A 14,136-nucleotide genomic window follows, 5' to 3' on the forward strand; every position below is an offset into this window, starting at 1 on the left:
GGAGCAGGAGTAATAGTATTTGGCACGAGGGTTAAAAGAAAAATTGTCAACCTTTTTTGTTTCCAATATATACTACTTGGTTTGACACTTGTGGCGAATTAGTTCGGTCTAATTCTAACGCGGTATTATTACCAGCTTTACCAAAATTAGTTAAGTACTCCTTAAGAACAATACTAACAGTTCCTTACATGTCGGGCAGGGTTAATTATTTTAGCGCGTTTTGCAATTAGGGAAGGAAACAGGTCCGACAAGCCATGTTAGTATGACAACTCATTTTGCCTTTTTTTTTCCCCCACAAGTTGAATTGTTTCAAAGCCACTTTTCCCTAGGGTCTCAAACGAGCCGAGTTTCAAAAGTTTTTAAGCAATCTCGAGCCGAGCTCAAACTCTATGAAAATTTGACAAGCAAAGCTTCCCTAGGTTTGAAGTGAACTCGAACTTGCTCACGAGTAGGAAATATTGGATATTTATACTCTCATACAGATCTAGAATTACAAATAAAATTTTTATTTTGTACATAATTAATATGTTCAATACATATAGAAAATTGTAAAAACATTATTAAAATGTAAGTTTAGACTCCGGGTTCGCGAGCCTAATCAAGCCGAATACTGGCTCCAGGGGCGGATCTAGTAAAGGAACAGGTGGGTCACGTGACCCACCTGAAGTTGTCGTAATGTAGTAATTTTTTTTACAAAAAAAATATAAGTAACATGTATAAAATTTCCCGAAGTATAGCAAATGTGGTACTCTTGTACTTGTGGTAAGTTCTTGTGCCTCAAGGTAGGTTCAAATCCTTCTAGTGTCATTTGAGGATTGGTTTTTTTTTTTTTTTTTAAATTGTGCTTAAATGCTTTAAACACAAAAAAGTCTTCAAAACTTCCAATTATAAGAGTTGAATCCTGCCCAACAGGGACTTATGTAGTAATAGTACCACAAAGCCACAAATACCTATGCACCTATTACACAACTAAATATAAGATATAATAAAATATAAATACAAAAACACAAATAATCCATTAATTTTTTCTTAAAGTTATTCATTATTAAGTATTTTTACTCAAAACATGCTTCAAAGGTGACCCATCTGTATGAAATTTCTGGATCCGCCACTGACTCGCTCATTTATTAAACCAGCCTAAAAATGATATTCAGGTTTGGCTCGTTTAGTACCCAAACGAGTCTTTACCGAGTCGAGTCTCGAACATTTTACAAATGGCTCGGTTCATTTGTAACCCTATTTTTACCATGGAACTCCATAAAGGGAAATGTATACTCTCAACTCAATTAATTTGTTATTCCATAATTTCAAACAACTAAATGTCAAATTGTATTTACTTTTCCTTTTCCTCTACATTGAGTCTCCTTACTAAACAACAAGAGTACATTAATCTAGAATTGTGATAAAAAGGAATTGATTATATCAAGGGTCCTATTTCACGATATTTCTTCCATTCTACTCCACTTGGGATTATATATATTATACTGTACGTGAGAAATCTCCCAATACATGTACATGCATTATATACGTGTAGGGTCTTATTCCCCCCCCCCCCCCCCCCCCCCCCCCCCCGATTTGGGGGTCAATTAGTAAAATAAACTTGCACCGGCCATTGCCGTTTCGACAAGGAAACGTTAGCTACAATTTTTTTTTTATTATATTTAAACACATACAACATCATATATTCATATATCTAGATGACAAATTCAACTTAATTTAATTTTTAACAGATACCTGAACTGAAAAGGCATTTCCTATGAAATGATCATTTTGATCACCTTCCAAAAGAATTGGTCATACTCCTATTGTAAATAAAGCTTTAATCCTACATCAAAGTAAACGCCCACAAAGCTTAATGTAAACAATAAAATATGAATGGGTATGGGAAAAGGTGAAGAAAAGGGATAGAAATGAGAAAGGATGCCATACAGATACCAGTTGGGTTGTTTGGCAGCCTATTTTTTTTTTTTTTTTTGTGTTTTAACTTATAGCATTTTACATTTTGTGTTTTTGGCATTTTGAATTATGACTAGTATTTATTTTACATATATGGAGTGTTTGGGAGGTAAATGAATAACGCATTTTCCAACATGAGTGATGTGAGGAATTAACAAATAGAATGTGAGAAGGACCTCCGGACCAACTTCGGGCTTTTGCTCTCCTTCTATCAAATTCGAAAATACATTTTGGTAGAATGTGCTTTGGCTCCACCGCCCAAACAGCCAAAAGGTGGAAATAAAAATGAGAAAAAGAGCCTCCCAAACAGGCTGTATCATGTATGACCTTTATTTTATTCATATTCTGCGAGATAGGAATTAGTCCATTCCAACACGAAGGGATTGGTCAAGTAAGTATGATAAAGTAAGTAAATGGTTTGTTTCGTAAGAGGTCGCAAGTTTGAATTTTACAAAGGCCAAATATTTTAAATCATGAGACTATTGGAAATTTGCTCAGGACTCGGGAATCAATTGAGAGGCGTGAAAGTTCACCCGAATATAGTAGTAAAAGAAAAGGAAGGAATAAGTCCATTCCAACGCAAAGCCCCTGTGCTTACTTCTGTCGACTCATATGCTAAACAGCTCATCTCTATCATTTACTACATTAGAAAAACAGACCAAATACTCCTACAATATTCCAGATGGACATATACATGTTCAACCTGCCGCCACTCCAATCCTGTGTACCCAAACATACATCTAACGAATCAATCGAGATTAGCTCAATTAGACAAGGCAAGATTCTATGTGCCGAAAACTTTTGTGTTTTTGTGTCGAGGGTTTTTCGGCCGTTAGCTTTAAAACATAAAAAAAAAATTATACAATTCAATGGCCAAAAAATCTTTTGGTACAAAAGCACATGAATTTTCGAGATATAGAAGATTGGACCCCAATCCAATTAGTCACCATTGTACATTTCTAAATACGAGGTTGTGGTTAATATTTGTCAAAATCAAATGGTTATTTTCTTTCCCTAAAATTGGTTGTTTTGTTGTTGCTGCTAAATTGTCTCACTGAATGGGATTACCAGATGAGCTTAGGGTGATTATGGCCTTATTTATCTGTATATCTGTTCATTTTCGTTCACTAACTCAAAAATAGTGTTCATACATATTCCGATGCACAAATCAAGAAATAAATATTTCAAGAACTGTCTAACATAAGTAGGCTGAGGAATCTCATTCATGTATTTCCGCATAAACAGGCTCCACATAAATACGGGAATAAATGCACAAAAAATTCGTGTACGTAGCATTTTATTATCTAAAAGATATGCACTAAAAAATTCGTATAGGTAGCATTGTTCTCTACTAAAAATATGCATTAATTGGAAACACTGGTACCAGGTACTTATTGATATGGAGAATTTCAACTCGATCGACCTGCCGTCTCCCTGGACAATGGTGCTGAGCGATTCATTCGGCCATTCATTTCGACAATCGATAATGCGGATTTTAATTCAACGAAAAGACGGTTTAAATTTTTATACGCTCGAATTCGATCCTAGTCATCCATGCCGAGATGAATAACCGGATGAATTGCTCGGCACCGCTACCAAACACCCACGCTTGACAGCATCTCACACCCCTGTGTGCCCCGGCCGTTAAAACCCACCCCATCAAACATCGTTGGGAATTGGGATCTTTTGTATTTCATATCATATTAGGAAGCTTCCTGCACAGTTGAAAATTGGATTTCTTCAACTTCCTCTATTTTCTTCAACCCAAAACCAAACCCTTGAGCATCTCCAGTCTTGATTTATTTTAAGACTTAAATTTAAAAATAGGACAAAAATCACAACAATCTCTCTCCAATTTTTGACCTAAATTCTTTCCCATTTTGGGTTTTACCCATTTTTTCCCTAAATCTGAGACAGTTTTTGCCTTGACCCATTTATTCAACGGCTAGTTAGAGAGAGAGAGAAAGAGGGAGATGTGTAAAATTTAGGTTTGATGGTTGGAGATATGTCTACCAAAAATAGATTTTTATCCAAAATTTGACTCAAATTTGAGAAAAAATATGGATGAAGGTCGGAGATGCTTTAATAAATCATTTTGTTTACCCAGTAAACTTCCTAACCAATCAAACATCCTTATTATTATTCGACTCAAATTCCAAACCCAAAACACGTCAAAAACCAGCAAATTATTATTGTTTTTTTTTTTATAACTGATTGTCTGGACAAATTTACGCCCACATTAATTTTATACCGCCAGACTTGTTCCGTATTTGCTTTAATAACTTGTCTTCCATCTTCGTTCACCAAGTATTTATTTTTCTCTTCCGCTTCACATCAAAGGCTTCGCTCATTCCAATTCATTCTAAATCGTAAAACTCACCTTTTTTTTCATCGTTGATGGCAGTATCTCCTCATGCTTTCCCACCTAGAAAGCGCCGGCCGTCGGCCGGCTCTTTCCTGTCACCAAATTTCTCCGACCACAGACTACTACAATCCCTCCTCCTCATCTCAAACGAAATCTCATCCCTCCAACCCATTCGATATCTCCTCAGGCGGAATTCGGCCTCGATCATCCGGAAAACAAAGCTTCTCTCCGTCTTATTTGAAGAGCTTATTCGCAATCAAGTAACCGTCTTTTCGCCTTCCGCGTTACTGTGCTTCGAAGAGTTGTACATAGTTTTGCAGAGAATCAAGACGTTGATCGAGGATTGCTCGAACGGGAGCAAGGTGTGGCTTCTAATGCAAACTGAATCGATTGCCAATTTGTTTCACGAGCTGACAGTTGATTTGTCGACTCTGTTGGATATTTTTCCGGTAAGCGATATGAATTTGAACGAAGATGTGGAAGAACTGGTTGTTTTGATTAGAAAACAGTGTTTGCAGAAGAAGCCGATTGTGGATCCACATGACGATAACCTCAGGCGTGAAGTAATGAAGATGCTTGATGGAGTACAGAGGGAGATTGTTCCTGATCATTCCAAGCTCGTCGAGATCTTCGATAATTTGCAACTGCGCGATTCAAGCAGTTGCAGGGACGAAATCGAGAGCCTTGAGGATGAGGTTCAGAATCAGACGGACGAGAAATCAAAATCCGACGTTGTTGCGCTGATCGGGCTCGTTCGGTACGGGAAATGCGTGTTGTACGGGGCGTCGACGCCGAGGACGACGTTGAGGCGGCGGAAGTCGGCGGCGGACGTGAATTATCCGGCGGATTTCCGGTGTCCGATATCTTTAGACCTGATGCGAGATCCAGTGGTTGTGTCGACGGGCCAGACTTACGACCGCCCGTCAATCAACCTGTGGATCGAATCAGGACACAACACGTGTCCGAAGACAGGGCAGACCCTGGCCCACACGAACCTCATTCCTAACCGGGCTTTGAAGAACTTGATAGCTATGTGGTGCCGAGAGCAGAAAATACCCTTTGAGGTTACCGAACAGAACGAGAAAGTCAACGGCGTTATTCATAACAAGACGGCGTTGGAGGCCACGAAGATGACGGTGTCCTTTTTGGTTAACAAGCTAACGGCTTCGCAGTCAGTGGAGACTGCCAACCGTGTGGTACACGAGCTTCGGGTGTTAGCCAAAGCAGATTCGGACAGCCGAGCCTGTATTGCCGAAGCTGGGGCTCTACCTTTGCTCGTCAAATTTCTAGGCCCGGAGTATCCTAACCTGCAAGTTAACGCCGTTACGACGATCCTCAACCTTTCCATCCTCGAAGCGAACAAAATGAGGATAATGGAGAGTGACGGAGTTTTGAACGGCGTTATTGAGGTCCTTAGGTCGGGTGCCACATGGGAGGCGAAAGGGAATGCGGCTGCCACCATATTCAGCTTGACAGGTGTACAAGCCAACAGGAAGAAGCTCGGGAAAAAGCCACGTGTCGTAAAGGGATTGGTTGATCTGGCCAAGGGGGGTCCCGCGAGTTCAAAGAGGGATGCCTTGGTGGCAATTCTTAGTTTGGCAGGGGAGAGGGAGACGGTTGTGAAGTTAGTTGAAGGCGGCGTGGTGGAAATGACAAGTGAATTAATGGACACGCAACCCGAGGAAGCGGCCACAATACTTGAGGTGGTGGTGAAGAGAGGGGGATTGATGGCAGTGGCAGCGGCTTTTCATTTGATTAAGAAATTGGCTGTGGTGTTGAGGGAAGGGTCGGATAGGGCTCGGGAGAGCGCGGCTGCGACGCTTGTGAATCTTTGTAGGAAAGGGGGGTCGGAGACGGTGGGGGAATTAGCGAGGGTTCCGGGGATCGAGAGAGTGATATGGGAAATGGTGGGAATGGGAACGGGGAGAGGAAGGAGGAAGGCCGCGTCGCTATTGAGGATTTTAAGGAGATGGGCTGCTGGGTTGGATGGGATCGCGGATGTAACGGCTGGTTACTCGACTTCGAGTATGCATACAACGAGGATTGTCCTGCCAGGGTAACATGATTTGCCTAGTTGTTTGTAGTGTTTTTTCATTTTTTCCAAACACAATTAGTTCGAGTTTAAATTGTAAAGAACTCAAAGGGATCATATGATGAAAGGTTAAATTCGTTCGTCGGTTATTTGTTACTGTAATTTGTCTTCAATAGATTCATTTATTTCTTTTCATGCCTGTTGCAACTTTAATTGTTTTCTCTCATTTTCAGTACTGTATCTTACTTCAGGTAAAATGACTTTTAGTTGCCTTCTTTGAAGCCAGAAAAATGTGTATTGTAATTGTTTACCTATTCTGCAAATGGACTCAATCTGGTTAAAAGAGATGCAACAGGGCCCCGGGCATTAGTTGACGTCATTCAATCTGGCCCGGACATCTTATCATCAAACAAAAAAAAAATGTCGTTTAAGTCCTTTGGGAGATCAGATTATATGGCCATTTTCTTAATGTGCAATAAACAGAGAAGAATGAAGCTTTGTGATACAAAAGTAGTATTAGATGCACTGTGTGACTGAAATACGAATTAAGTTATTTTACGAATAATGTTAGAAATTAAGAGAAGACCATCCCAATGCATCTCTAGCAACCAGAAATTGAGTTATCGGTTCATGTTCCTGCTGTCGTACTTGAGTTTCAAACCAGTATCTGGAGGGCGAAAAGTTGCTGGATGGATCGACTTGCCTCGCAGACTCATCTGAGGAAATGGTTGATGAAGTATGAGGAAATTCCTACCATTTGTAATGGGAGATCAAGCTCAGTTGTGTGATTCTAGGCTGAAGGATAAGTCCAATTAGTTTGTTAGGAAATCATTGTGTTAGTTTGCTATTAAGTTCAAGTAGTAAAATTCAGTTGTATTTCTGTTGAATCAGACGGAACCGCTGCGAGTTTGGTAGGCAACACTCTGGTAGAAATACAGGATGCAGAGTTTTCTGAAATCAGATAATCAAAAGGAGAAACTGATCAGATTCTATCTTCATGTTTTTCAAATTCTAGGTTTTCTGCATAATTGTTTACCATATTCATTGCATGCCTGTTATTGTTGTGCAACGAGTTTATGCCCGCATGTGATTCATTAAGGCCAGGTGATTTTCTGGTTGGAACTTAGATGGATTAGGGCAATCGAAAAGGAAAGACGAGGGAAAAGGAGAATTTTACACCTTCGTGTTTCGCTTTCATACTTCAAGGAACGTTACAAGGAAAAAAATTCCGCAAATCCACAATATATCATGTAATGCATAATATGATTCATTTCTATATAACAGTTTCTCCCATACTATTGCCGGTTCTTGTCTACTCAACGTTTTCCATGATAGCTTCCTGTTTTCATATTTTTCTCTCTCAACCAGACAAAAGAACTTATGTCAACACAGTCTTAGAATACTGGTAAACTTTTTTCATATAAAAAAATGCACAAAGTTGGAATTCAGGCGTAAAACTTTGATTTCTTGCACGAGTTGGGCAAATTGATCAATATGGATATGAAACAAATTAAAAGAGTATAGCCACCACGAAAGCGGAAGTGTCATTTCTCTTGCTATTTCCAATGAGAACATGGATTGCCAGAATAAGGATTTGTATTATTAGCCGTTTTTTGCAAAGGAAACAACCACCATCCAGCATACATGTATGCAAATATGTCATTTTTGATATCAATTATGATGCAGGATAACACAAACTATGACGGACCATTTCGATTCTTTACGTTTGGGCCTTGCTTAATGAGTCGAGACTCTAGAGGAGAATGTGACTTGTGAGCATGACTTCACTAACCCTCCAAGTTTCCAATTCTAAGGAAGTAAACACCCAAAAAAAAACTCTGTAAAAAGTGAACTTGGGCCGTACGTTGTCCAGAAAAAGATGAGGTATCAAGCATGGGAGTGTCTCTGAATTGGCATAAGACAGGGTCAGAAGTTTTGGATAGAAAACAAGGACATAGGGCCTGTTCAGCAGAGGGAGATGGAAGCCGGATATGGCCATTACCCGGATATGGAAATCCGGGTGAGGGTGTATCCAGTGTTTGTTTACTTTTTAATACCCGGATATTATTTGCCCTGGGTTTCCATGTCCACTTCCGAGGGGATAAATTACAGCCGGCTCCCCAGAATAGGAATTTTACACTAACGTACTTTATCAACCTCTCATATCAACTATAAAACAAACCAAGTAACTTTTTATCTCCCCTTCAATCATATCGAACTCTTTATTCGCCTCTTATTGTATCCCCGTATCCTCTCCAAAATAAGTGCTAACAAACGAGCCATAGGAGTATATACATTCAGCAAATTATATCTCCAAAAAATGTCAGAATTATATCCTTATGTGTAGACAAAAGTAGCATGTCATGCCTAGTTCAATCTACCATTGTCCTAGACCACTAGACAGACAAGAATGAGAATTTATTTGGTCCCCAATTGTCTCTGAGTCTATATTTCAGAGAAGGTTGAAAGACAACCATGACTCATGTGCACCAACTGCACCTGTTGGTTCCGTTTTCGTCCAAACAGAAAATTGCAGGGGACCATTTTTTTGGCTAGCCTTCCAACCAACTTTTGCTAGGCTAACCTGTATGATGTTATTGTTCAAGACAAATTCAATACACAGAGCAAACAACAGCTCTTCCTTCACTCCACATTTATAGCCCTACGGGTTGAACAAAAACTTCGGTGATATCAAGAAGCACTTGGCTGTGCGTTAAGATCTATCTCCAGTTCTTTCCTGCATAGCCACATACTGTCAATTTAGTGAAAACTTTCTCCCGAAAACTGCACACACAACCTCCGTAGTAGCCGTAATAGCACTGTATTCTTCCTGTTGGAGTGTGGGACTGTTCAAGTTGAATGTAGAGCTGTAATTTCTGTACTATGTTTCATTTAATTTTATTTGAAAAGCTATGGCTGTGTAATTTGTTTTTGATTATTTCTCTGTTGCTACTGTTGTTTTATGTTGTTGAAGTAACAATGAAACTACTGTGGAGTATCGATCGCCTCACGGGTACGATGGTTTGTCTATTTGGAAATAAGGAGGTAATGTTTGTCAACCTATACTTGAGGAGGCATACCAGAACAAGTAATCCATGCTATTTGGAACTTACTGTGAGACGTTGGGCGAACAATTTTCTTAAGCTACTTAAGCTTAATCTACAGGGGTAACCCCATTTCTTCACTTCATGAGCTATGCATAGAAACCACAATGCCAGGGCATCTATGTCAACCAATCTGAATGGATCAGACAGTTTAAACTTTTCTAGTTTGATGCGGTGGTAGCCACCTGATAACTACAAGTATCAAGAAGCCTGTAGTTCGAAATTAAATTCAACACTCACCTGCATACTATCTGTTCCTGTGATATGAAAGCCCATTAACACCACCCCGTTAACACTGCGATCGGTCATCAATCCGGTTAGATACCGCGTTATAAGAAAGAAGAAAAAAAAACGTAATCTTGCCAAAAGAAAATCTAACATTTTGGAAGTTCAAACCATAGTTCTTATAGATGTAAAGAAAACATTTTGGGGAAGATATCTATATGATCAGGAACTATAGTCTCCATCATTAAAGACTTTATCAATTACCTCAACTAGAATTGGCAATAAAGGCTCATTAGATAGAACCACATCATCCAAGATGGGGACCATTTCTTATTTTTTGAATGAACAAAACACGCAAAAAAAAAGGGCTTTGTTTCAAGAGATGGGGCTCTCCCTCTAGTAACTATCAAATGTGTTGCCAAAATGAATAGGCATCATAAGCTGATTGTGGGGGTGGGGGCATGAGGAGAGACTTTTAGCTGTACGTGCAGAGACAGATGAGATGTTCAGTTGTTTTTAGGGGGTACTGGAGTGGGCGTGGGCGTGGGTGTCCCTTTGATGAAAGGGCTGGCTTATCTACAGTTCAAATTTGCCGATATTTTATATATATATATATATATATATATATATATATATATATATATATATATATATATATCAAATCTGGATGCAGAAAGAAAATCGCATCTTAACCACACATCTTGACAATCAATGCTTCAAATTTGTTCAAGACTCGGACCGTTCTTACTCTTCCGAGTAATTACCGAATCTAAACGATTAAACTTGCTTTTGGATGATCGAGATTACACAAAGTGGTCCGTGCAGTCTAAACCACAGAAGACAAGACAAATGCTTTAAGACAAGGGTCTAAGAAAAGGTAAGTCCTATATATATGTAAGACAGCATGCGATCCACCTAGGATCAAACAACAACAAAAGGTCTTTTGCCCATTGCTTCTACTACACAAATCGTGAACAGAATTTATTATGGAGCCTATCTTGGGTTCCGAAAAAATGATTCGAACCTCTGTGCATAGCACGTCTGAAAAAACAAAGGGTTAAAAAGGCCGGGAAACACACGTAATTAGATATAGCATGGGGGCACTGAAGCTCTGTTTCTTTGGCCAAATGGGAAAGCTCATTTGGGAATGGGCGGTGAAAACAATGCATTGAGTACGAGAATGATCACAACTGGGTAAAGGAAAAGTGCGTGTGAAGTGAACCGACCATAATCCTAGTAAAGCTACTCCTATGATGGACCATGTAGTAATGTTCTTTTGTCTGTTTGGTTTTTCATTTCTGTGACCTTGTGATCCATCATGAAGCGTCTACATGTAGGGTAGGGCTGCAAACACCGAGCTGGTCTAGCCTCGGCTAACTCAAGTGTTTCGTTTACTACGTTCGTTTATGCAAAGGAATATAAAGTAAATGTTCTTCCGCGTTAGACGGACTAAATCAACGATCCAGTGCCAATGTTGTTAAAATACTACTCGTGATCGACTCCCGTTTATGCGAAGGTCATTTAGACCACTCTTCTTGTAACTGAAAGTTGGTGCCAAATAGTAGCCATGAAAGAGAGTTTCAATTCACGCTGCAGCCACGCCACATATGATTACAGCAGCTTCTTCTTCTTCTTCTATATATTTCGCAAATGAAGTGGAAGTTAAGTGGTTGAGTACTTATACTCTCATGTATTTAACAAAAGCTCAAACCTCAATAGCTACAACGAATAATGCTGACCTTTCGCCGAAGGGAAAAAAAATTTCTAATAGCTGGGATCGAAGTTGTCTTTTTCAACCAAATTTGTCAGTTTTACACGTATTTATAATGTGCTATCATGTCATAATCAGTGTGAAAAAAAAATTAAAATATCTGCCGAGATAAGATTAGTGAATCCAACCATAAGAACAAATACGAATGCCATATCAAATCTAGACACAACAGCATGGTAAAGGGGAGAGACATAATTCTCTGTTTGGGCCCTAAATTAAGGCCATCAGGTACTATAAAATGGTGATCAAAGAAAAAAAGATGCTACTGTACTATAAAACTTGGCAAAAAGCTACACGCCACCGGGCCCTTTTTCATTCGCTTTAACCCCAAAGTTTTCTTCGTCTGTGACCCCCTTCTCCCTTGTTTTTGTTTTGAGAATAAATTCTTTGCATCGTCAGTGTAAATATTTATTTTCTTCAAATCAATTATATTGCATTATGTTATCATATTCTATTGATTGGGAACACTATTTTGCAACGTGGCACAATATAATTAATTTGGAGGAAACAAATATTTACACTGACGGTATAAAAAATTTATTCTTTTTTGTTTTTTGTAATGGTCGGGGTTGTCTAGTCATTTTTCTCTTCTGTTTAGTTAAAGGCAATTCATCCACACCGAGACTGTAAAATTTACAAGAAATTTCTTGTTTGCGAACTAGCACCAAAAGGTTGTCAATTTTGATGTCTAAATTTACTATTCATCCTTAGTACCACTTGAGCTGCTCCTTCGGTTACCCCATTCTCTCCTTATTTATCTCTCTGTCACCCCCAGAAACTACTACTAAACCCTGTTGAGAGAGAGAGGGGGGGTCTGCTATCTTCTTCCATTTTCTCTTTACAAATAAGAGAGAAACAGAGAGAGAAAAGAGTTGGGATGGGTAATCATAAGTTCAGGTTATCAGATATGATACCAAATTCCTGGTTTCAAAAGCTGAAAGACATGGGCAGAATCAGAAACCAAAACACCACTCATACTAGAAAGAAAAAACCACCTCCCACATCATCAAAATCAACCTCAACAACAACAACATCATCAACTGCAACTTACATTCCACCCAAAACAGAGCAACCCAAACTCCTCTCCCACCAAAGGAAATCTTACTACTTCACACGAGACCTCACTCCTCCTTCCCCACAACCAAAAGGCCCAAAAATCCCAGAAACCCATTTCCAAGAATCACCAAGAAAGTCACCCAAACAGAAAAAACACCGCACCACCAAAAAGGGTAGGAACAGAGTAGTCACCACCTCCTTTGTTTCCACCGGTTGCGGCTGTCGGGCAACCGTTGAGTCCATTTCGACTAACCCCGATTCGATATCCGAAGATTACCCGATTTCCTCCCTGGATAGCTCATCCGAAAACCAATCTGTTTTTCCAGAATTTTGTTCTGGCCATGACAAAGAAAAGGGAATTTCCTCTTCTCCATCCTCTTGTCAATGCAGACTACAGAACAACATCGTCATAAACCCGAATGAGAAGAAAACAAACGTGACATTCGATGGGTTTGTGGAACTTTCCCGGCTAGAACTGCCTCCAATTGTAACAAAAAAACCCAAATTTCCCAAAGAATTTGGAAAGCCCACCAATCAGCTAGAAAAATCTGGAAAACAGAGGAGTGGCCCCGTTCGATCTTCGGGAGTGAGGCTACGGACTAATTCTCCAAGAATAGCAAGCCGGAAAATCCAGGCCTTTGCCCGGAAAAGCGTGTCGTCCAGCTGCCGTAGGGTGAGAGGGAGCCTGTCGGAGAGTTTCGCGGTGGTGAAGACGTCGGAGGACCCACAAAGGGATTTCAGGGAGTCAATGGTGGAGATGATTCTTGAAAACAATCTCAGGGCTTCAAAGGACTTGGAAGATTTACTAGCTTGTTATCTTCAGTTGAATTCAGATGAATATCATGAGCTGATTGTTGAAGTGTTCAAGCAAATATGGTTTGATATTGCTGGTGTCAAGGTGAAGTAATATGTTCAAGAAATGAACTGAATATTAACCTCTTCAGGAGTCTTTTTTAGGTATGGTTTTTCTCATAGTGTTTCTAGTTATAACTTTAGTTTATGTACGTAGAAGTGAGCATTAAATTAGAAAGTGCGTACCTGGTTCTCTAATTGTAAAATTAGTTAGATTTATGTCTCACAACAGTTTCTATTTTATATCGCATTAAGAAAGTTTGCAGATTTCATCGGTTAATGCAATTAATATGAATTTATATTCAACGATTTACATAAACCCCGACATAATCAACAAAGTGACAAACCCAACTGATATGGGTGGTTTCATTAATGTGGTGGATCAAGAATGTTACTTTTGCCGATAAAAAATGTGGTAGATCAAGGAAGAAGAAATAGTATGGTAGCTACAAGTTTCCTTGGTTTGTTGTCAAACTTTTTCTACAAGCTAATGTTGGTTTGATAGACGAGTACACAACCTTGTACAAATTCTACGACTGGGGTAAATTCCTTCTAATTTAAGACCTTGATCCAATCTTGAAAAATGTACGTCGCTCCATGTTAATATGCTAGAGGATCAGGACGACCACCAAACATAACAGTCTGCGGTAAATCGAAAATTACCTCTCTTTTGATTGATAATAAAAGATTCGGAAGATCAAGAGATTTTTCGAAAAAAATTGCTATGAATGATCTTTGGGATTGATTCCCGATTAAGCAAGGGATCGCTGAATAA

The 14,136-nt window shown here is 39.3% G+C and overlaps 2 protein-coding genes across 2 annotated transcripts; both read left to right on the forward strand.

Moving 5' to 3' along the window:
- The first annotated feature begins 4,198 nt into the window (after positions 1-4,198).
- On the forward strand, positions 4,199-6,548 carry LOC131326142 (U-box domain-containing protein 16). The gene has a single exon (XM_058358757.1). It carries the CDS (start codon positions 4,354-4,356, stop codon positions 6,379-6,381), a length of 2,028 nt encoding a protein of 675 aa, XP_058214740.1. The 5' UTR covers positions 4,199-4,353; the 3' UTR covers positions 6,382-6,548.
- A 5,619-nt stretch (positions 6,549-12,167) lies between these two features.
- On the forward strand, positions 12,168-13,646 carry LOC131326143 (transcription repressor OFP1-like). Its single transcript, XM_058358758.1, has one exon. The coding sequence runs from the start codon at positions 12,331-12,333 to the stop codon at positions 13,414-13,416; it is 1,086 nt and encodes a 361-aa protein (XP_058214741.1). The 5' UTR covers positions 12,168-12,330; the 3' UTR covers positions 13,417-13,646.
- Positions 13,647-14,136: the final 490 nt, after the last annotated feature.

This window comes from Rhododendron vialii, chromosome 5a, assembly GCF_030253575.1.
Source record: "Rhododendron vialii isolate Sample 1 chromosome 5a, ASM3025357v1".
NCBI lineage: Eukaryota > Viridiplantae > Streptophyta > Magnoliopsida > Ericales > Ericaceae > Rhododendron > Rhododendron vialii.